This window comes from Xyrauchen texanus, chromosome 47 (assembly GCF_025860055.1).
Source record: "Xyrauchen texanus isolate HMW12.3.18 chromosome 47, RBS_HiC_50CHRs, whole genome shotgun sequence".
Lineage (NCBI taxonomy): Eukaryota > Metazoa > Chordata > Actinopteri > Cypriniformes > Catostomidae > Xyrauchen > Xyrauchen texanus.
Genome location: NC_068322.1, coordinates 21,692,349 through 21,713,318, shown reverse-complemented (window position 1 = coordinate 21,713,318; position 20,970 = coordinate 21,692,349). Strand labels below are relative to the sequence as shown.

The 20,970-nt window shown below is 38.3% G+C and overlaps 1 protein-coding gene across 2 annotated transcripts; it reads left to right on the top strand.

Annotated features, from left to right (window-relative positions):
- Positions 1 to 4,204: 4,204 nt before the first annotated feature.
- LOC127639178 (6-phosphofructo-2-kinase/fructose-2,6-bisphosphatase 3-like) lies at positions 4,205 to 20,021 on the top strand. Of its 2 annotated transcripts, none has more exons than XM_052121062.1 (15): positions 4,205 to 4,442; positions 9,352 to 9,480; positions 11,608 to 11,704; positions 11,797 to 11,863; positions 11,955 to 12,029; positions 13,108 to 13,164; positions 13,264 to 13,388; positions 14,636 to 14,843; positions 15,343 to 15,489; positions 15,581 to 15,685; positions 15,769 to 15,898; positions 16,135 to 16,197; positions 16,855 to 16,919; positions 17,012 to 17,191; positions 18,509 to 20,021. In XM_052121062.1, exons 1-15 carry the CDS (start codon positions 4,361 to 4,363, stop codon positions 18,560 to 18,562), a joined length of 1,584 nt encoding a protein of 527 aa, XP_051977022.1. In that variant the 5' UTR covers positions 4,205 to 4,360; the 3' UTR covers positions 18,563 to 20,021. The 2 variants fall into 2 exon arrangements, with proteins under 2 accessions (XP_051977022.1, XP_051977023.1); XM_052121063.1 differs by lacking the exon at positions 4,205 to 4,442 and adding an exon at positions 10,565 to 10,631 and having other exon boundaries at positions 10,763 to 11,704.
- The last annotated feature ends 949 nt before the right edge of the window (positions 20,022 to 20,970 follow it).

Here is a 20,970-nt window from a genome sequence, read left to right as displayed (position 1 = left end):
TATTATTATTTATATATTTATTTTTTAGATGGTGTGGTAAAGTCACAAAGTCTGGGTCTAGAAACAAATAACTGTGTTATTTATTACATGTGCTGGTAACTGGTCAAAATAAAAAAAACTTGGTCTCATAGAATCACATTATTTAATTTAATTAATTTAATTTGACCAATTGTCACACATTATACATACATTTCTGCATATACATGGTGAAATTATTTATTTTTCACATATCCCAGCTAAGCTGGGGTCAGAGTGCAGTATTATACCATATTCTGACACTATCAGGTTTAGGTTTAAGGTTTAGTGTAGGGAGGCCAACTTTCTGATTTATTCAAGTCAAAAGAGCATTAACCTGTGTGGCTTTTAGCACCACACTGTGTACATTTCACCTCAGAACTGCAGCGATACATGTGAAGAACCACATAATATCCTTCTGCAAAAATGTCACCACAGTCACATTTAGAACTCAATAGAGAAGGCCTAAATGAAAACGTCACGCATCTGAGTAAATTATAAACTAACGGTTTTATTAGTGGCTATATTAGTGCAGATCTTTCACAGTTCAAATTTGTTTACAATGTGTAATCCTTCCAAAAGTTGAGCAAAATAAAACGATATTGGCAACCCATTTTACTTCCATAATATGAAATGTAGGGTGGGACACAATGTTGCTGGGACAGTCTGGTCGGAATGCTCATACAAACATATTCAATGTTTTGATAGCGCCCCAGAGTTGCACTGTTTACACTTTTCAGTAAGTCAATTATAAATGGTTTGCTTATAGTTGTCTTTACAAACTGGTAAAGGAGAAAGTGTTTCTCTCATCATTTACTCACCCTCATGCCATCCCAGATATATTACTTTATTTCTTCTACAGAGCACAACGATTTTTAAAAAATATCTCAGATCTGTAGGTCCATACAATGCAAATGAGTGGTGACAAGGCCTTTGAAAGTCCAAAAAGCACATAAAGGAAACAAAAAATAATCCATGTGACTCCAGAGGTTAAATCCATGTCTTCTGAAGTGATATGATAGGTGTGGTTGAGAAACAGACCAATATTGAAGTCCTTTTTTACTGTAAATCTACACTTTTACTTTAAATACTTTTGATTTTGGCAATTATTTGTGCATATCGCCACCTACTGGAAAGGGATGGGAACTTATAGTAAAAAAGTACTTAAATATTTGTACTCGGTAGAGTACTTTCATAGTTTCAGGGCAAATGGAGTAGTCAGGAGACAGTGGAAAAGTTAACGTGAGTATTTGTATTACTCCTTTAGTGTCAGACAAAACTTAATCAAAAAGGGCTCTTTGTGGCCAAATAAACACACAGGCAAGTTAAATTCACATTTATATTCATAGTCACAGCGAGTCTCTGTGTGCTTCCTCTTTCTGCCGACTGATGCCCTTGTCAGCCTTTTCAGGTCTCCCTCCACCATCGCTATGACGAGAGGCAGGTGTTAATGATAATGAAAGCCCAGGTGACGAACCTTACCGCTCTCCCTCTCCCGCAGACAGACACACGACCCTATCGCCACAATATTGATCTGTTTCTCACACACACCTATTATATCATTCCTGAAGACATGGATTAAACCACCAGAGTGATATGTATAGCTTTTATCTTGCCTTATGTGCATTTTGGAGCTTCAAACTTTTGGACCCTGTAGACTTGCACTGTATGGATTTGCAGAGCTCAGATGTTCTTCTAAAAATCTATAAAGGTGTTCAGCAGAAGAATGAAAGTCATAAACATCTGGGATGGCATGAGGGTGAGTAAATGATGAGAGAATGTTCAATTTTGTGTGAATTATCCCTTTAATACTGAACTAGCAGCACTCTTCATTAAATGAAGAGCCATTGAAAAGGATGTTACATATGCCAGTGTTAGTAATCCAAATTCCAGCATGTAATATAATGTCCTGTGTGGAGGTGTCTGGCTCTCTCTTGCCATTTGAGTCTGTATGTTCTAATTTTAATGAGAGTGAAAGGTAAGCTCTTTTTGACCAGCTACTGAATCACTGAGGTAATTTGCAAAGAATTTGAAAGGGAAGTGTTTATTTTCTGAAGAAATATAAGTGGTGCTTGCTCAAGTATAACAAGTTGCCAACTTTTTCTGGTGCTGGAATATGGGGTGTTTCGCCATCTAACGGGGTAGGGAGCGGTCCCCCTCAAGCTAAAATAATACACCATACGGGTTGTTGTCATTTCTGACCAAATTTGGGATGTCTCGGAAAATACAAGGGTGTTTTGTATGGTTGTCAGTTCGTTGCTATGTGGTTGCTTAGATGTTCGGAGTGGATTTTAGTGAGTTGCTATGCAGTTGCTTGGGTGTTCTGGGTTGTTCCTAACAAGCCAAAGTAAAAGTATCTGTGATTCCGGTCACAATATTGGTCTCGGGTCCCTCCTTCAATGTAAGTCACCCTGAGTGGGATGAGTTCTACACTTTAATACTTGAAGTAATACTGAAGTTTAATACTTGCATGTTCAAATTCCTAACCCTATTTTGAACAATAATAAAACTAATTACTTTTACTGTGTCAATACATTGAAAATGCCAGACTGATATTCATTTCAGTTGACTCTGCCCCCCCTAATATCAGCCAACTCAACAAATCTTTGAGAGCTGAACCCAACAGCCTGCTGGAACGGGGTCAACACAGCAGCTCGATGGAAAACAGGTTCACCCTGCAGTCATAAAAGCATCAAAGAGTGAAAAATATATACATAAGAAAATGGCATCAAGCTTTGAAAACAGAAACCAACATAATTTTTTTAATACTGCAATTTTCTATTATAGTTTACCTAGTGTATGGCCAATGGGAGGGAGAGAGAGAGAGAGAGAGAGAGAGAGAGAGAGAGAGAGAGAGAGAGAGAGAGAGAGTTATGTGAGGTTGGCACCGTGATGTCATGCCCTCAGTTGTCATTCTGTACATGCCGATGTAAGAGTCATCAACATTTACATGATAACCATTTATAAACTTACTTAAATTAAATGATTAATTAACTTTATTAAATGACCCCACTCTTTATTACTCATCGAATGTTTTTGTTGCATCTTTCTCTCTGTATGCAACATATTTGTAGTACAAAAAGCGAAATTTAATAAGATATCAATGTATATTTACTATATTATGAAAATAACCCACGGATTCAGCCGGAAAATATTGTCTTATAATGTTAGAGTCAGTAAAAGTGCAAAAATATAAAGAAATCTGACATATGGCAATATATGTAAAACAGATGAAATGTCTGTTCATGTATGGTTTTCTCTGATATAAAAAGTAAAATACTTAATATATATTTGCATATGTAAGATATTTTCCCCCAAAATACTAGTGACATTTTTAAATAGCCTACACATAGCCTACTCAAATACATGATCTATAATTTAGGTCAGATTTCTGAATATGATATATATATATATCTCGGTAGTTCTTTTATTCCTTCTTTTTTGGCATTTGTCAAACAACAATTGTACATCATGACCGATTGTATATTACTATTAGCCTAAATCGATGGTACCTAAATTAATATACGTCCCAAATGAAACGCATTTGTTCTCACATTAAATTATGGTTTTAAGTGTAACGCCTTAATATTAAACATCTCATATAATTTTCATTTACAAATGTACCAAGCTATGGCATTAAGTATTGCTTGTATTACAGATAATGTAAAAAAAAAAAAAATCAACAATAAATAAATTATTTATAGTTTGATAAGGAGCTTACTCATTTATGGGTTTTATGGAGCACTGATGATGGATGTGTGCATTTTCAGTCTGCGTGTGATGGAGTGACTCCCGGCACGTAGGCATGTGTGGGGATGCCCACATCACGTGTGACCCACATATTTAATGCTCTTCTGTTGCCCATCATTCTCATTTATCATCTCAGAAGAAAAACTATAGGCCTATATGTATTTAGGGCATGCAAATATCTTACATAATAGAACGATAATAAATAATTTGTATTAAATAAATATTTTATAAATAAAAATAAATCAATCCAAATGATGTACGTAATATAATAGCTTTTTATGTATACATTTTATAATTAGCAGTGTTTCGTATTTGACCACAGGGTGGCTAATGTTCGCCTTCGAGTGTAGACACGCCCCTCTGCTGTTGCGTCACCGCCACGCTGCTGCTCAATATATAAAGCGCTGTTGCACATAAGTGTTTGTAGAGAGGTGTTTTCGAATTCCTGATAGTCAGCGAACATTTTAATACAACAAGAACTAGTTTCTAAAGAGTTGAATTTACAGAGAAGAACATTTGAAGTGGTTTTTTTTCCGATAATCTAGGAATTCCCAAAGCAGGCAGTTTTAACTCCGACATTTTCCAATTTCAAGGAATGCCAAGGGAACTAACCCAAAACAGGATCCAAAAGATCTGGATTCCCTTTAAAGATGATAAACCTTCAATGCCCCGCGCATGTAAGTAACTATTCAAAATATAGGCAAAATGTTTATATTGTCATTTATACATAATTTTTTTTGGGCATGCTTTTTCACTCTTTCATTTCGTTTTATTTAATTTTTTTATTCGTATAGACTACTAAGTTTTCCTCCTATATTGTTAATATTATTATAATAATTGTTGTTAATATTATCAATAATAAAAACAAATCAGGGATGTGTAGTATACTTATATAATTAAGTGAAATTTAAGATAATTTGAACTGTGCCGGCTTTGCAGTCATAAGTGATGGTCATCAGTAACCATGGCAACTCGATCATTTAGCGTGATCTCGAAATACCGTAAAACACTACAAGAGCGCCGTCTCAAGAGCGGCAAGTGATTCGGTTGTCATGGCAGCCGATGCGCATCGCCTGTGTAAAGACGTTTGTACTCTGATCACGAGAAGCCCTAAAATGTGTTGTGAATACGGAGGAATGCGGGACTATTGCGTTACTCACTTGGATTGGTCGATAATATTTACATACGCCCAAATAGCCATGCGTGACAGTAGCAGATGCGGGGGAATTACTCATCATCGCAAGTGCTTTTTAATATCTGCTGCATCAGTGATTTCATCCTATTCTTCAATGGGGCAAAAAAAGGTGTCATTTAATGGTATAATTAATAAATATTCACAAATGGAAAGTTTGTTGTGCTTATAGAGACCGGATCCCAATCCAAAAGAAAAGAGAATTTTCCCAATCTTCAATTTAACCTATTGTGATATACGATATACAGTTGAAGTCAGAAGTTTACATGGACTTTTTGAAGTCATTAAAACTAGTAGAACCACTCACAGATTTCATATTCTCAAACTATAGTTTTGGCAAGTCGTTTAGGACATCTACTGTGTACATGACATGAGTAATTTTTCCAACAATTGTTTACAGACTGATTGTTTCACTTTTAATTGACTATCACAATTAATGTGGGTCAGCAGTTTACATGCACTAAGTTAATTGTGCTTTTAAGCAGCTTGGAAAATTCCAAAAAATTATGTCAAGCCTAATTTAGCTTCTGATAGGCTGATTGGAGTCAATTAGAGGTGTACCTGTGGATGTATTTTAAGACCTACCTTAAAACGCAGTGCCTCTTTGTTTGACATCATGTGAAAATCGAAAGAAATCAGCCAAGACCTCAGAAAAAAAAATTGTCTGGTTCATCCTTTGTTCCACATTCATCCATTCAAAGAGTAGTACGCAAGCAGGGATTGTGACCAAAAATATTTTTTTGCGGCTATAATTTTAAAATCTAGTCGCCATTGACGACAGTTGGGTTGTGTGTGTTCATATGCGGTTTCATCATATATCATATTTTGAGATATTGAATACATCTTTAGAGCACCAGTGTGTCTTGTGCCACTTTTCATCCTTTCTGTTGTGATTTATGAGCTCGCTGCACACAACAACAACAACAACAACAACAACAACAAATCCAGCTTGAGAGAGTCGTGACCATATGACTCTTTTTGAACCGGATCTTTTTCACGAATCACCCGAAAAGAACTGAGGATTTCAACTCAGGAGCTCAGGTTAGCAGTTTGAATCAGATTCACTTTCTCAGCTGTCAGTGATCTCACATCTGGGAGTGCAGACATTTCAAAATAAGGGTTGTGTGTGTATTTCGGGCTTATTTATAATTAAAAGTCCTGTATTGTGTACCACTTGATTATTGTAATTATTGATTGCGATTGGAGTAGCACAATAAACCACATGGATTTCATTCAATTTTCACTCTTGTAGTCTCTGTGTCTGGGCCATCTGGTAACAGTAAAAGACGAGGGCAATATTGTAAAACAACTTATATACTGCATATATATTTCTGAACAGCAATCTAAATTGAGTAATTCTGTGATTTGGCAACTAAAAACAGTCATTTGTCTCCTTAATGTTTCAGTTTAGGAGCCAATATTGGTCATTTTCTTTAGTTTGGAGCCATGGCAAGTATAAACCCCATGGGACCATGCAGCCATCATACCATTCAGGAAGGAGACTCATTCTGTATCCTAGTGATGAATGTAGTTTGGTGTGAAAAGTGCAAATCAATCCTAGATCAACAGCAAAGGACCTTGTGAAGATGCTGGAAGAAACAGGTAGACAAGTATCTATATCCACAGTTAATCGAGTCCTATATTGATATAACCTGAAAGGCTGCTTGGCAAGGAAGAAGCCACTGCTCCAAACTGCTATTAAAAGCCAGACTACAGTTTGTTAGTGCACATGGGGACAAAGATCTTACTTTTTAAGAAATGTCCTCTGTTCTGATGTAACAAAATTGGAACTGTTTGGCCATAATGACCATCATTATATTTGGAGGAAAAAGGGTGAGGATTGCAAGCCAAAGAACACCATCCCAAGCATGGTGTGGCAGCATCATGTTGTGAGGGTGCTTTGCTGCAGGAGGGACTGGTGCACTTCACAAAATAGATTATTGGAAAAAAAATTAAATGGAAAATTATGTGGATACATTGAAGTTACATCTCAAGATTTCAGCCTGGAAGTTAAAGCTCGTCACAAATGGACAGTGACCCCAAGCATACCTCAAAAGTTGTGGAAAAATGGCTTAAGGACAACAACATAAAGGTATTGGAGTGGCCATTACAAAGCCCTGACCTCAATCCGATGAAAAGCATGTGTGAGCAAGTAGGCCTGCAAATCTGACTCTGTTATACCAGTTCTGTCTGGAGGAATGGGACAAAATTCCAGCAGCTTATTTTGAGAAGCTTGTGGGAGGCTACCCAAAACATTTGACCCAAGTTAAACAATTTAAAAGCAATGCTACCAAATACTAACAAATTGTATGTAAATTTCTGAACCAATGGGTATGTGATGAAAGTAATAAAAGCTGAAATAAATAATTCTCTCTACTATTATTCTGACAAGTAGTGATCTTAACTTGCCTAAGACAGGGAATGTTTTCTATGATTAAATGTCTGGAATTGTGGGGAAACTGAGTTTAAATGTATTTGGCTAAGGTGTATGTAACTTCTGACTTCAACTGTAATAGTCAAATTAATTGAATATTAAAATCAAATGACTCAATATAAGTTTATGTATGTATATCAGCCACAATTGAGATGTTGTTTTTCTCACCACAATTGTACAGAGTGGTTATCTGAGTTACAGAAGACTTTGTCGGTTCGAAACAGTCTGGCCATTCTCTGTTGACCTTATCAACATGCTGTTTCCATCTGCAGAACTGCCACTCACTGGATGTTTTTGGCACCATTCTGAGTAAATTCTAGAGACCGTTGTGTGTGAAAATCCCAGCAGATCAGCAGTTACAGAAATACTCAAACCAGTCAATCAGGCACCAACAATCATGCCACGCGCCACATCGCAGAGATCACTTTTTTCCCCCATTCTCATGGTTTATGTGAACATTAACTGAAGCTCCTGATGTGCATCTGCTGTCACACGATTGGCTGATTAAATAATCACATGGATGATTGTTGGTGCCAGATGGGCTGGTTTGATTATTTCTGTAACTGCTGATTTCCTGGGATTTACACACACAACAGTCTCTAGAATTTACTCAGAATGCTGCCAAAAACATCCAGTGAGGGGCAGTTCTGTGGATGGAAATGTCTTGTTGATGAGAGAGGTCAACAGAGAATGGCCAGACTGGTTTAAACTGACAAAGTCTACTGTAACTCAGATAACCACTCTGTAAAACTGGATGAGAAGAATATCATCTCAGAATGTGTTGTACCACGCCAGTCTAATGAGATCACTGTCTGTCTCTGCTGACTGAACGGAGGTTAAGGTTGTATGTTTCCATTTAGGATCTTCTTAAGGATGTTCTTTAAGGATTAAGCATGACTGTGCTGGCTCACATTGTAAATTCACATGGCCACCTGCCAATTTACATCAGTAATTCATAGAGAAAAACTGATGCCTACTCGTGCTTTCTCTAAAATGGATTGCTTCCTTAACTAACATGATTAATTAAAAACATAATAAAAATATCAGAAATGGTTGTGAAGTGTTCAGACTTGCCAAGCATAATTGACAATGAAAATATTATGTGGCAACTTGGGGAAAAAATGCTACACATGCACACAAACATTTACTTTGTATTAGATTTAACTGTCTGTGTGTGTATGAGAAAGCTTGACTTATCGGTGTCCAACCCTGGCAGCGGTGTGGAATGTGCATTTTACTGCAGTAAATGTTGAGTTTTGAAATTGCATCTGTGTGCACATGACCTGGTTCACGGCTGGGTGGGGAAATTTGTGGACTGACTTCCAGTGACTGAGCCAGGAGTTTTTCACAGGGGTGGCCGGTCAGGTGCCAGCGACCCATCTGTGGCGGCACATGCATTTTCGTATTGTCGGGCGGCGATAGTGGTTGTTGGTGTAGAAAGCAGAGGCGTGTGGATACAGTGATGCCCAGGACGGAGGGGTGCATCGACCTTTGGTATGCACACATGTTAAGTCTCCTGTGTGTTGTGGTTGAACATCGATTTGGTTCCACCTCTAAAATTGTGCCCAAGACAAAAAATGACCAAAACGGCAATTGCGTGTGGGGTGGCCAGGCTTCGGTCCATGGTGGCCCTGGCCACCCCCTAGCTCCACCCCTGCGGACTTCCCAGGTGAAGAACGAGTGAAAGTGAGAATTGGGGGGGGTCTTTCTACCACAGTGAAACTTGATGATGCACACTTAAAGGCTATATATATATACATATACAGACAGTGTCCTGATTCTACATGTTAGGTGTCCTGCGTTTGGAAGGACAGCAGTTACACATGTAAACAAAGAAATGCTTTCTGGGACATGTGCCCGAATATCACATAAAATATATGCTGATGACATCTTGTGATTCTGTTAATACACATTTTTAGCTTAAAGTTTGTGTGATGCATATCCTTTTTTTACATTTCAGCAAGTGGAGGCCCCCACCTGGCAAATCCTCCTACTGTGTTCGTGATGGTTGGGCTTCCTGCTCGGGGAAAAACCTACATCTCAAGAAAACTGACACGGTACCTCAACTGGATTGGTATTCCCACAAAAGGTACAAAATCAATGGTGTTTCTTTAAACGAAGTTTAAATTTACTGTATTTATATTTGTATATTATTTTTATTTTTTTATTTTTTTTAACAATGTATTTATTGGTGTTAAAAATTACAACAATAATGGACCAAAACAAATAATTTAAATGCATTCAAAATAAATTATTTTAATAAATGATTTGATAAACAAATGATCAGAATGAGCTTTATTTGCATGTGCAAGTGGTAATGTATGTGCAAGGTAGGGGTATGTACAGTTATTTAATTAAATATGTGAATTTACATATGTACATGAGATATGTATTTACATTATTGCACTTCGGGGGAGTCCTGAGGCAGTTTATTTGTTCCTGAGGAAAATGGCCTATGAGGATAAAACTGTTATTGTGCCTGAATGTCCTGGTGCTCAGTGCTCCATAGAGCAGGCCACAGGGCAACAGTTCAAAGAGGGAGTGGGCAGGGTGTGTGGGGTCCAGAGTGATTCTACCTGCACGTTTCTGCACTCTGGAGACGTATAGGTTTTTGAGGGTGGCAGGGGGGCACCAATAATCCTCTCAGCATTCCTCACCGTCCATTGTAGTTTCTTTCTCTCTGATTTACATTTATTCATTTGGCAGATGCTTTTATCCAAAGCGACTTACCAAAGAGGAAAACATCATTTGCAGGGGTCTAATTGTACATGCAGGGAGGCCTGCAATAAGAGCGTTGCAGTAGTGCAGTCTAGTTATGACAAGTGACCGAACAACAAGTTGTGCGGCATGTTCAGTGGAAGGGTCTTCTCTCTTCCTGATATTGTAGAGTGTGAATCTACATTATCATGTTGTCTTTGAGATGTGGTCTGTGAAATTGAGTTTGTTTTTAGATGGTTACCCCTAGATTTCTGACTGTTTTGAAAGGCGTTACTGTTGTTGAATTTGGTGGCTGAACCAAACCAGACAGTTATAGATGTACACAGGACAGACTCCATGATGGCTGAGTAGAACAGCGTCAGCAGCTCCTGTGGCAGGGAGAACTTCCTCAGCTGGTGAATGAAGTACAACCTCTGAGCCTTCACAATGAAGTCTATGTTGGTGTCCCACTTCAGCTCCTGAGAGATGGTAGAGCCCAGGAACCTGAATGACTCCAATGCTGCCACAGTGCTGTTCAGGAAGGTGAGGGGGGCGATTTGCTGGGGGATTTCTCCTGAAGTCCACTATCATCTCCACTCTTTTGAGCGTGTTCAGCTTAAGGTTGTTGTGACCACACCAGAAAGCCAGCTGATCAACCTCCTGTATGTTTGCAGACTCGTCATCATCGCGGATGAGACCGATGCAGACAACACCATGGTCAAACTTCAGGAGCTTGACAGTGGGGTCCTTTGCAGTGCAGTCTTTTGTGTACAGGGAGAAGAGCAGTGGAGAGAGAATGCATTCCTTTGGAGCACCAATGCTTATAGTGAGGGTCCTGGATATGAGTTTTTCCAGTCTCACTATCTGTCAGAAAGCAGGTGATCCAGTGACCGATTTGGGAAGGCAAGGAAAGCTGGGTGAGTTTGAGAGAAGATCAGGCATGATGGTGTTGAAGGCTGAACTGAAGTCCACACATAGGATCCTTGCATAAGTCCCAGGTCTGTCAAGGTGTTGCAGGATATAATGCAGTCATATATTGACAGCATCATCCACAGACCTGTTTGCTCCGTAAGCAAATTGAAGTGAGTCCAGTGATATCCTTCAGGTAGGCCAAAACAAGTCTCCCAAACGATTTCATGAACACAGACAGGAGGGCAACAGGTCTGTAAGTCCTGTGATTTGGGTTTTTTTTTGGGGCCGGAATGATGGTGTAGCGTTTGAAGCAGCAGGGAACTTCACACTGCTCCAGTGATCTATTGAAGATGGGGGCCAGTTAGTCAGCACAGACTTTCAGACAGGCAGGTTAAACACCGTCTGGGCCTAAAGCTTTCCTAGACTTTTGTTTCCGAAAGGTGTGTGTTAGAGTGGGGCAGTGGTGTGAGACTGGGCTTTTATTTAAAATAAATTATTTCATTTAAAATGATAAAGTAAATGAATGCCATTTTTAAATTTTTGCCTAGACACCACTACTTTTTGCAAGAAGGTTGATTTACACTTTGTTGCATGTGGGTATTTCTAGTCTTTAATGTTGGCGAGTATCGCAGAGAAGCGGTGAAACACTACAGCTCCTTCGATTTCTTCAAATCGGACAATGAGGATGCCATTAAAATCAGACAGTGAGTTGTGTGTTCATACTACACAGTGTCATAACATGCAATTACTATTGAGATATATATATATGGAGTAATCAATAATTTTTTGTCCTCAGTCAGTGTGCCTTGGCCGCTCTGAGAGATGTCAAGATTTACCTTACTGAAGAGGAAGGCCAAGTGGCTGTAAGTATCTGGTTTAAACAACTAGACATTGTGTGGGAGACTTAAACCATTGCAGAGAAATGCAGAGCATCACCGTTTTATCTTTCCGCAGGTTTTTGATGCCACAAACACTACAAGAGAGCGTCGGGACATGATCCTGGAGTTTGGTGCTGAAAATGGCTTCAAGGTCAGTCATATTATCTTGATTACTTTTGATGAAAATCACAGTAGCCTAGTTTCCATCCACTTTTCATGCTATTTTGTTATCGACAAAGTGAAAATGCGTAAAAACATAATTTGCGAAATTTGCCGTCTTCTGCCTGATTCCATCCAAATGACATTTTAGCGATGATTAAATGGTGTGCATGATGACGTTGCATAACTTTTGGATTATTGCTAAATAAATCTTCCCTTAAGCCGTTTCCATACAGAAATTAGTGTTTATCGCTAATTGTGTACCTTTTGCCTCCCAGATGTCCCTAATTTTGTCCTCTCTGAAGTTTTGGTAAAATGGGGAGAGTATTGAGACAATTCATTTAAATTAATCAGCTTACTGTCATTATAATTTCACAAAAAAATGCAATCAAAAAGGAGCAGCTGCCCTTCTGATTGGACCGTAATATTGGTCCTCCTGATGTTGAGCCTATCGCAGGATTCCACCGGTTCTGACTCGAAAGCGGATCGTTGTGACACTGTTCAAGCTGGCAACCTGCAGCAAGTAGTGGGGGAAACTTCCAGTCTTAGTATAAGTTGATCCATCAACGTGTATATGCTGTGTGCACAGTTATTAAAGAAACATTGAAGTGGTGTAATATCAGGGTTTGCATATGATACATTTGGCACTCCTGGAAGAGTCATGATGCAGATGTGTTTGCAGCATCAGATCTGTGGAGGTATGCCGTTAAGATCAATCCATAACAGTGCAAGTAATGCTTCACGTAAAATAAATTGGCTTTCAAAGATGTATACCTTGTAGTCATAATTAACACAGGCTAACGATTGGGGTAAACTCTTTTGCATCAATGCCAATTATCTCAACAAAAGGTGTTTCCGAACCAGTTTTTCACGAAATTTGAAGTATCGACATAGTTTATGCAGTAGAGTTAAACGGATGTCGACACTTGTGAAATTTTAGCACTGATTTGCATTTCCATCAGCTTTATTTTGATGTGCTAAAATTTTCTCAAAACATCCTTGGATTGAAACAACATAGTTGATGAAGACCACAAATACAAAGTTGCCTTTTTTTTTTTTTTTTTTTGCAGGTCTTCTTTATTGAGTCAGTTTGTGATGACCCAAATGTAATCGCCTGTAATATCTTGGTAAGTCATAACTTATAAAAATCAAGAAGTTGTTTGATCGTCATGATCCTGATGATAATGGCTTCAAGTCTTCTGAAGATTATTTTCATCCTTGAACAGGAAGTGAAAGTGTCATGCCCTGACTACCAAGACTGCAACAAGACAGATGCCATGGATGACTTCAAGAAAAGAATTGAATGCTACAGAGTAAAGTATCAGCCTCTTGACCCTGACCAATATGACAGGTACAAAAAAGCCATACATGTATAAAAATTCACATTATATATATATGTATTATACAGTGCATTCAGAATGATTTCATTTTTTCACATTTTGTTATGTTTCAGACTAATGCTAAAATGGTTTAAATTATAAAAAATGTTCACATCAATCTCCACTCCATACCCCATAATAACAAATTTAAAAATATATATTTTTGATAGCTTTACAAATGTATTAAAGAAAATATTGAAGTATTAAAAGAAAATATTGAAATATCACATTGACATAAGTATTCAGACCCTTTGCTATGACACTTAAATTTAGCTCAGGTGCATACCATTTCTCTGAATCATCTTTGAGATGTTTCTACACTTTGATCCAACAAATTCCATTGATTGGACATTATATGGTTGTGAGACCTGTCTATATAAGGTCTCACTGCTGAAAATGCAAATCAGGGCAAAAACAAAGCCATGAGTTCAAATGAGCTGCCTGCAGACCTCAGCGACAAGATTGTGTTGAGGCACAGATCTGGGGGTGGCTACAAAAAAATTTAGGCTGCATTGTAGATTCCTAAGAGCACAGTGGCCTCCATAATTCTTGAATGGAAGAAGTTTGGAACAACCAGGACTCTTCTTAGGACTGGCCGCATGGCCAAACTGAGCAATCAGGGGAGAAGGGCTTTGGTAAGAGAGGAGACCCAGGACCTTATGGTCACTCTGGTTGATCTCCAGAGATCATGTGTGGAGATGGGAGAAACTTGCAGAAGGACAACAATCACTGAAACACTTCACCGATCCGTGCTTTATGGCAGAGTGACCAGACAGAAGCTTCTCCTTCATGCAAGATGCATGAACGCCCACTTGGAATTTTCACAAAAGCACCTAAGGGACTCTCAGACTGCGAGAAACAAGATTCTCTGGTCTGATGAAATGAAGACTGAACCGTTTGTCCTCAATTCCAAACAACATGTCTGGAGGAAATCTGGCACCACTCATCACCTGCACAATACCATCCCAACGGTGAAGCATGGTGGTGGTAGCATCATGCTGTGGGGGTGTTTTTCAGAGGCAGGGGTTGGAATCTGTTTTTTGCATGTCATTATGGAGTATGAAGTGTAGATTGATGTGAAAAAATAAAAAATCTATAATTTAAAGCATTTTCGCATAAGGCTGAAACAACCAAATGAGAAAAAAGGGGTCTGAATTCTTTCTGAACGCACTTTATGTAATATTACACATGAATCATTTTCCCTTGTGTATCTTCACAGATATTTGTCCTTCATCAAAGTGATTGACGTTGGTCGCAGATTCCTGGTGAACCAGATTCAGGACCATATCCAAAGTCGGATTGTCTACTACCTGATGAACATACATGTGCAGCCAAGGTCCATCTACTTGTGTCGTCATGGCGAGAGCCAGCATAACCTTCAGGGCCGTCTTGGTGGAGATTCTGGCCTGTCTACACGTGGACGAAAGGTACTAGGATCTTACATCTTGGAAAGTAATTTCACCAAACAATTGGTTCATCTTGTGATGTCAGGAAGTAGCTTTATAAAGGCGACGTGTGTAATTACTTTCTATTATAATAAAAACAGTCACATCCTTGCTTAATATACAATGACAACTGTAAGTAAGCATTTAGTAGGTTGGTTCCCCCCCAAAAGTGTAAACACTGGCTCTGTCTCTTTGGAAATTTTGACCAGCCTGACATTGAAACATTGGCTCAACCAATGGTGTGAGTTTGGAGTGGGACCATCTGTTTTTTTTGCAAATCTGTGTGGTGATGCTTCTCTTTTAAAGGCCGTTGCCTGCCATTTAAATGACATATTCCATTGCAAGCCATCACAAACGGGCTTGTTTTGCCAAGAAGCTCAATTGAGAGTATTTGTAAAACTCGAAACAGTTTGTGCTAGCCAAGGTTACTAAATTACTCCTGTCCAAACTCTCCAGAATAACAAATTGTCCTGCTCTGTAGTTTGCAGGAGCTCTTGCAAAGTTCGTGGAGGAGCAAAACTTGAAGGACTTGAAAGTTTGGACCAGCCAGCTGCGTCGCAGTATCCAAACCGCCGAGGCCCTCAATGTGCCATATGAGCAGTGGAAGGCCCTGAATGAAATTGATGCTGTAAGTTCTCCAGCGTGCTTCTCTGGATTGGTTTCTCTGCAAATGTACTATATTTTCTGTCTCCTTAACACCTTTTGTATGCCATCTACAGGGTGTGTGTGAGGAGATGACCTATGAAGAATTCAGGGAGAGGTTTCCAGAAGAGTATTCTCTGAGAGATCAAGACAAATACTACTACCGTTACCCCTCTGGAGAGGTATGAACAGTTGAAACGCCTTTGTTTGACTATGACCAGCACCATCGAAGTGTCCTTTACAAAGTGCCTCTGTCTTACTCTAGTCATATCAGGACTTGGTGCAGCGTGTGGAACCTCTCATCATGGAACTGGAGAGACAGAAGAATGTTCTGGTAATCTGTCACCAGGCTGTGATGCGCTGTCTTCTTGCCTACTTCCTGGACAAGAGTGCAGGTGAGATTTTAATATATATATATATATATATATATATATATTTATTTTTTCCCGCAAATGAAACCTCTGTAATTATTGATTCGGTTTATTACCCTTCCACAATGGTGCGTAAACTATGACAGAATTTTCTTTTTTGTGCAAACAAACCCTTTCCGTTCCCCATAAACTGGGCATTTTCATACACATTTCCACCCTTTAATAGCACTCTAACCTTACAACTTATTTCCTGTTGGTAGATGAGATGTCATACCTGAAATGTCCACTTCATACAGTGCTGAAGCTGACCCCAGTGGCTTATGGTAAGAGCTTTTATATATTTCTCTGGTCATGTATAGAAGGGAACTGTCATGTTGGGAAATTCCCACAAGAGTCTCATTTAATGTTAAGTTAAGGTAAGTGTTCGGTTTATGGGTAGGGTTAAAATTGGGGTTCGATTAAGGGGCAGGTGTAGGATTTATTTGGTTCCCTTGTAGACACGTCCTATTAAAGTCCACATTATACTTCTGTTAGATGTCGAAAATGTCCTCATTAACACTGACTGTGTAGGGTACGATTCTGTACTCTGAACGTGCAGTATGCTCATGTGCCTGAAATTATATGCACGAGCTAGTGAGTCAACAAGGTGGCAACACTCACAGTTGAGCAGTTGCTTTCATGAAGGTGTGCGTGCGTGCAAGCATTTGTATATCTTGATTCTGATGTAATATAAATACATCTTTATGGGTCTAAACTCCTAAAGGGAAATAGTCCAATATCTTGGAGCGCCAACCGCCTGTGTATGTGAACAGTCAAATGGAGTATTCTATGAAATGCTGAGCTTTTGATTGTATGGAGCTGCTAAGTTTTCACATCAAAACTGAAGTATCCTTTGGGCTTTAGTCCTTACAAACATAATCCAAACGATATCAGCAAATATTATGGGATTAAACTGTGAGATTTTGTTATTTTGGTGGCAGGATGCAAAGTGGAATCGATCTCTTTGAATGTAGAGGCAGTGAACACACACCGGGACAGACCAGAGGTAAATAAAAACCAACACACTTGTGTAATTTATACACAATCTGTACCATTTCAGGGTCTGATCTATGTTTAACCTTCTTTCATTTTTTTTAGGAGGTAAAGAGATGCCCGAGCATGCTGATCAGAAGAAACAGTGTGACTCCTCTCACCAGTCCTGAACCCAATAAGAAGCCTCGTATCGAGGGTCTGGATGAACCAATCATCAGAGAACTGACACCAACTCCGCTCACCCTTTGCTCAACTTCACACGCCACTCTTGCCCTGTCCACACAGGTGAGTCAAAGTTTCTGTACACGTTTCTGATACCTGTGTCATATCTCCACTCTCACAACCATATAGTCAACATACTAATCAGTGCACGCTCCGCCCATTCACATTTTCATTTCTCCTTGTTCCTTTAGCATATTAAGATGAATACAGCACTGACTTAGTGAAGCTCTTCTGTATGTATTTCCTCTTTACTTTCCTGTCTTATCTTTTACAAACACTTACCTCGCATACTTGCCCATCTTGCCTGACCTTTATACATTTGACACCTTTAAAGGGGATATATCATAGAAAGCAGGATTTTTCTTGCTTGCTTTTGAAATAAAACTAAATGGTCCAATTAGACCATTTATTGAAAGTAAGCTGCAAAAATGGGCCAATCATAAATCTTTATGATTATGACATCCCAACCGTGAGCTCATTATCATATGACCGCCCACATTTACATATCCATGCCTTTTTAGTCATCCAGAACTTGCCTTACACTGATGAACAATGTTGTGAAGTACACTACTATGCAGAGGTCAACCAATCATAGCAAAGGTCATTTACAATGAAGTCTTAAATGTTAAGTAGAAAAAAATGGGATTTTAAATCTGAGGTTGAAGACAATCATAATAAAATTGCTTCTTTGTGCAAGAGACCATTTATAATTTAAGCGGACTTCAGGGAAAAGATGTGACAAATACTACAAAAGGTTTAATATGGCTCCTTTAAATGTGGAACTGCTGAAGGTATACACAAATACTAGCTTTAGTGCAGTTATACTACATTTTATTTGAATAACTTAAGCCATAACTAGATTAGTTCCTCCCTTTTGTCATTTGGTCTTTAAATGGTCACTCTCTGTCAAGTGGTGTTAGTGCTGCTCTTTCAGAGGCAACACTTCTAGATGCTCAACTCTAATAAATATTGTTTCTTAGATTAGTTAATTAGTACTGCAGAATAGCTCATTAGAATGGTGAATTATTAAATTTTTTCTTTTAACTGCAATCTTCATTGGAAAGATCCTGATATTGATTCTTTAAATCCCAAGATTGATCTTTTGCTTTTATTTTAATGTTTACTTTTTTTTTTTTTTTTTCACACATCTCCTTTAAGAAACTTGGGGTACACATACAACTTAAGTTCTTTGGAGTTCTGCGGGGACCATTTTTAACGTAGGCCCCCCAGTTACCACAAGCATGCAGATGTTGAATTATCTGTTAGATATTCTATCAATTTCCTGAGGAAAACTTGTAATTGCCTGCTTTCCTGCTAGCTAGAGTTACCTTATCAACTCCAACTATCATTAACCAAACGCTCCATGTTCTTTTCCAACAGAACCTGAAGAAATGCTCCATGGAGCGCCATGAAGCCCCCCAGCTCTGCCTGTGAGATATTCGGCTGTATTGCTTTACTCCGCACAGAAGCATTTCCTGCCAAGCTGCTTACTCTTTCCTCTTACAGAGGAGTCCAAAAAAAGGACACTGAGTGCCACCTGTGCTTTTCTGTTGATCCTTTATGAGTTTGTAATGAATGTATGTGTAGTGTGGTTTGTTCAAGTATGGAGTTACGCTGTTCATATTTGTTGTGTATGAAAGGAAATCGGAGCCCAGCGGCAGGGATTAAATGTTCAGCTAAATCATATTTTCAACTACCCCCACATTCTTGGACACCATTTCCCTTTTTACGTAACCGGATACAACTTCATTTTATTCTGGTCTCAGACAGTTTTTAACACTGATTCGGTAAGGATGTGCTCCTGAGCTTTGAAGCCAGATGCTAAAAGACACCAAAGATCACCTGCTGTTATTTCCAGGCAGATTCATGTCTATTCTGCGCACTCTTTAAAATACATGCCGCAAATGATTGGCACATTACAATTGCACATAGACAATTTGCATGTATTTGTCTTAATTTCTGAGGGCAGTAAAGAATCTTGCCTATTTTGAATGCTGCTGGCAGTTTTGAAGGCTGTTTTAAAGTTCTCATGTTTTTGATTTCAGTTGCAGAATCATCTTGTGTTGCATATATGGATTGCGAGTGTGTTATTTATGTAATGTTTGTTTTGAAGACTAATGACAAGGTCAGTATATAAGGTTGTAAAAGCAGGGTGTTTTATGTGTTTTTGGATGGACGAAGTGAAAGTGTTTATACTTGTTTATATTCCATGCGGTGGAGATGAGATTACCTTTTTTTACACTATTCATTTATTAAATCCCTAGAGTGCCTTGTGCTTGAGAAATCAGGCCAGTGCTGCCTTTTACATATAATATGAGATTTTAAACATTTCAATGTATTTGTATTCTTAATTAAATGTAAAGATTTTAGTTGGCACGTCATATCGTGCATCGTCTTGCTGCTTGATCAAGAGATTATAGTATTTGATATTGGGTGTAGAGATACGGTTACCCTTGTAAACCACAATGTCTACAGTTTGTATTCCTAAGAGATTTTCAGTAACATATAGAATAGGAGTGAAACTATCTATTTTATTATTATTTTTTTAAGTGTACCGGATTTAACTAGTAACACTCGCCCAGAATGACAGAAAAAGCAAGGGATTAAATACACATGTAAATGTTATTATGCTTTGTAAAACATTTCTATTTATCACATGATTAGGTGCAATGTTGTATATTGGCTCTTAACAGTAATGCATTTAATTGCTTCTGATACTTGAACCTTATTTTTTAATATATTCTATATATTTATTTATTTGTACTAGACTGTATTAACTTGTTTCAAGCACCTTGTTCTTTGAGATTGTAGAGCATATCAACAAGCCTAATTGTCTCTCTTGAAGAAAGTGAACTATTTATATTGCATTTATTGGATCAATAAAGAATCTAAAGGAGGATTTGTGGGTTTGTATTAGTTTTTTTTACAGAACTGTATTTCCTTGCACTTCCATTGTCCATAAATGGTCAGAACTTGGCCAATAGTTTCCTGTCCTACTGAGCACCCTACAGTGTTTGGTCAGCTTGCTATTTTTCTTTAGTCACACAGTAGTTTCAGTCCCTATCCACTTAACTCATAACCACATCCTTATCACTTTTAATGAACTCTATTTATAGTTTTATGGGCCACTGGCCTTTTTCCACATGTAGGAATACATATTATCTATTGCTGCAGTGGGAATTCTTTGTATAACCAGTAAGCCATTCATTTACCATTCAAATTCATGTAAAATGATGTCATTTACATGGTCACGTGGCATTTGTTGCATGCCAACACTTCCATGCAACAAGAAAGCAATAATAGATTAAACTTGCAATCATGTGATATGTATAAACCGCTGAAAAAGGTCTCCAAATAAAGATAACTCCGTACTGTGTATTTTAATCAAAGTAATAATTCATATTATATAATACATGTTTTAATATTACTTTAAAATATTAATAATAATAATAATATCAGATTGTGAAAAGACATTACATTTTTGTGGCAGACGTGTAAACCACCGATTACAAAATGCAAAAAGTCGCAATGGAAGTCAATATAATGTTTGGTTTAATTCAATGTCATTGAGCAGCAGGCTTATCTCTAGCCTACAGTCCACAGAGAGTTCATCAATCTTTCAGAAGTAGACTTAAAAGATGTTCTCACAGGATCCGTTCTTGCATTCTGTCTAAACATGTGACAAATGGACACTCTTTGTGTGTCTCACTACAATTCCATCGCATTTCACTGTATTTCAGCATCTCTTACTGTAAACACCACATTCTGGAGGATGTGTCAAGATTAAAGTAGTTTTACTGAATATCTGGAGCGCTGCTTACTGCCCCCTGCTGACTGAAACC

What these genes read in the sequence shown, in the direction of transcription:
- LOC127639178 (XM_052121062.1), top strand. Translation starts at nt 4,361, where the DNA reads ATGCCAAGGGAACTAACCCAAAACAGGATCCAAAAGATCTGGATTCCC. An exon ending in GATGCCATTAAAATCAGACA is followed by an intron (nt 11,705 to 11,796) that starts GTGAGTTGTGTG and finishes TTTTGTCCTCAG; the next exon opens with TCAGTGTGCCTTGGCCGCTC. An exon ending in TGTCTACACGTGGACGAAAG is followed by an intron (nt 14,844 to 15,342) that starts GTACTAGGATCT and finishes CCTGCTCTGTAG; the next exon opens with TTTGCAGGAGCTCTTGCAAA.